The following is a 3,202-nucleotide window of genomic DNA, read 5'->3' as shown; positions in this document are numbered from 1 at the left end:
CATCATCAATGCCAACTCTCCCTCTGCACACTCTTTACTTAAAACCAGAGCCACTAAACCAGCCAGAATGAATTAAAATGCCCTGCATGCTGACTCATTTCCAAGATGCCTGAGAGAATGGATGCAGAGGCTGTTATCAAAGAGGAGTAACATAGGCATTGCAAAAATTTTGTCTCCTTTAATACCTTCCCTTAATGAATCAGAATTTGAAAGTACTTTTTACCTTATAATCCAAGAGAGAATTAACTTGTTCCACTTCAGAATTACTAATCATGTCACTTTCTTCATCATCAATAATTTCTATTTTCTGTAACACAAGTATGGAAGTTTAGATAAATATGTACCAGGTCATCATCACTGTAATTAACAATGTGTAGAACATATACATTCATTGTTCAGTTATCGTGTTGGGGCTATCTAGGTTATCTGGAAAAAATTCTGATAATAGTCTGACTCTTCAGTGCTACACTCAGTATGTGTCTGTGTCACCTCCCTCTACTTTTAATTGATGAATGCTTAAACACTCTCTCTGCCATCAAGATTCCGACACACAGCAACTCTATAAGGCAGAGTAGAACTACTCCATCTTTACAGAAGCAGACTGCCTCATCTTTCTCCTGCAGAGCATCTGGTGGGTTCAAACTGCTGACCTTTAAGTTAGCAACTGACTCCTTTAAACACCGCTTGTTGTTGTTGTCAGGTGACATCGAGTCAACGCTGACTCATAGTGACTCCTTGTACAACAGAATTAAATACAGCCTATTCTTGTGCCATCCTCACAATCTTTGCTATACTTGAGCCCATCATTGCAGCCACTGTGTCAATCCATCTTGTTGAGGGTCATCCCCTTTTTCGCTGACCCTCCACTTTACCAAGTTTAATATTCTTTTCCAGGGAATGGTCCCTTCTGACAACATGACCAAAGTAGGTGAGATGAAGTCTGGCCATTCTCGCTTCCAAGGAGCATTTAAGCTGTACTACTTCTAAGACAGATTTGTTCATTCTTCTGGCAGTCCATGGTATTTTCAGTATTCTTTGCCAAGACCACAATTCAATTCAATTCAATTCAATTCTTTAGTCTTCCTCATTCATTGTCCAGCTTTCATATGCATATAAGGCTATTGAAAATACCATGGCTTGGGTCAGACACACCTTAGTCTTCAAAGTTACATTTTTGCTCTTTCACATATTAAAGAGGTCTTTTGCAGCACATTTGTCCTTTGCAATATGACATCTGTTTTCTTGACAGCTGCTTGGTTTAAAATCAGGAAAAGTGTGTGCTAGTGTTGTATCCTTTCACCACACTTATTCAATCTGTATGCGAGCGAATAATCCGAGAAGGTGGACTCTATGAAGAAGTACGTGGCATCAGGATTAGAAGAAGGCTCACTAACAACCTGCAATATGTAGATGACCTTGCTTGCTGAAAGTGAGGATCTTGAAGCACTTGCTGATGAAGATTAAAGACTAGAGTCTTCAGTATGGATTACACCTCAATATAAAGAAAACAAAAATGCTCACAACTGGACCAATAAACAACATCCCAATAAGTGGAGAGAAGACTGAAGTTGTCAGGGATTTCTTTTTATTTGGAACTACTGCTTAGTAAGTAGAAAATCACTTTAATACTACTTAAAATAGAAAAAAAAAATCCCTTCCACAATATCCCTTAAAAAATAGACAAACTCTGCTTCAAAAGCACTCTCCGGTGACAGTGAACTCACTTCCTATAAGGGAAGTTTATTTCAATGGTAAATCTTTCTAATTGATAGGAAGAGTGTTTTTTGTTTAAAGTTCTCACATCCTCTTTTGAACTTCTAATGGAAAATGCCAACATCTGGCATGTATTTCAAAGTCAGATACAATTTTTTTCCAAAGTCACTTATTTATTACACTCCAGTAGCTATATAAGTGAAAGCACACATTTAGGATATAATGATGAAAATCTCATGGTTATTTGTTTCTTTCACTGGAAAGTGTCAGTGACAGAGAGGGAGAGAGCCAGCAAACCGCCCCTAGTTTTAGAATTGAGGATGAGATCTACAGCATTTCTTGTACAATATATTACACACCCACACATACACACATAACAAACTCACTGCCGTTGAGTCAATTCTGACTCATAGCGATCCCTCCTGGGGTTTCCGAGGCAGTATCTCTACAGAATTAGAATGCCCAGTCTCCCTTCCGAGGAGTGGCTGGTGGGTTTGCACCACCAGCCTTTTGATTAGCAGTCAAATGCCTTAGGCACTATTCCATCAGAGCTCCCGTATTGCACACAGTAGATACTAATTAAGTATCTGTTGAAAGACTGCACATATCTACTTAGTGTTGATATAAAGAATGACCAATAAGCTCCAACTATTAAGGATAAGGCAAGTTCTCTAATCATATAACCATTAAAACAACAAAACAAAAGATACATAAACAAAATCAGCCCTAAATGTTTCTCTTTTGCATATGAAAACACAATTTGAGAAACAAAAACATTTGAACATCCGAGCTCTTCCAGACCAAAATGATTTTTTTTTTTTTAAAAAAAAAGAGAAAAGTTAATTTGGGCAGTCTTAAGAACAAGTGAATTAATAGCAACGTGTTGTAGGCAGAATTTGAAATCAGGCTTCATAGACCAGCAATATATATTGTGATTAAAAGTCACAAACTTGGAAAGATGATATTTGATATACTGTCTACAAGGATACAATACTATTATGAAGTTTGTGACTTGCAGGCTGCTAGGTCAGGAGGATAGCTGCAATGAAATTGCTTTCTACTGCTGCCAAGAGACAAATCTAATATTTTGTTTTCCATTATAATCTCTATAAACTTGGGACTTAATCATGTAGGCTCTCACCCTCCTGGCTTCAGACTTGCTTTTCTCTCTCTCTCTCTTTTTTTTTTTTTTTTTTGATTCTTTACTTATTTGGACTGGTTCTGGGGAAAGAGAGCTAGGCAATGCAGAAAGGAAGGTACCATGGGCCACTGTATAGATTGGTGTATATATATAAATCATATAGGAGCTCTGGTAGCATAGTGCCTAAGGCACTTGACTGCTAGCCAGAAGGCTGGCGGTTCAAACCCACCAGCCACTCCTTGGAAGGAAGATGGGGCAATTTACTTCCATAATGATATTGCCTCGGAAACGCAAGGAGGGGTCGCTATGAGTCGGGACCGACTTGACAGCACATAACAACAACAACAG

At 38.3% G+C, this 3,202-nt stretch overlaps 1 protein-coding gene across 1 annotated transcript in view; it reads right to left on the bottom strand.

The window, feature by feature from the left end:
* Nucleotides 1–223: 223 nt before the first annotated feature.
* The window catches only part of HDX (highly divergent homeobox), a gene marked incomplete at its 3' end in the record, with an annotated part of 248,049 nt that continues 245,070 nt past the window's right edge, over nt 224–3,202 (bottom strand). The window contains exon 7 of the mRNA XM_007958705.1: nt 224–307. Coding sequence (XP_007956896.1) covers nt 224–307 — 84 coding nt within the window. The remainder of the gene's footprint in view (nt 308–3,202) is intronic.

The sequence above is a fragment of the Orycteropus afer genome, unplaced genomic scaffold (genome assembly GCF_000298275.1).
Source record: "Orycteropus afer afer isolate SDZICR_OR568_19922 unplaced genomic scaffold, OryAfe1.0 scaffold01086, whole genome shotgun sequence".
NCBI lineage: Eukaryota > Metazoa > Chordata > Mammalia > Tubulidentata > Orycteropodidae > Orycteropus > Orycteropus afer.
The sequence above is the reverse complement of the archived record's forward strand: the minus strand, read 5'-3'. Positions and strand labels throughout refer to the sequence as shown.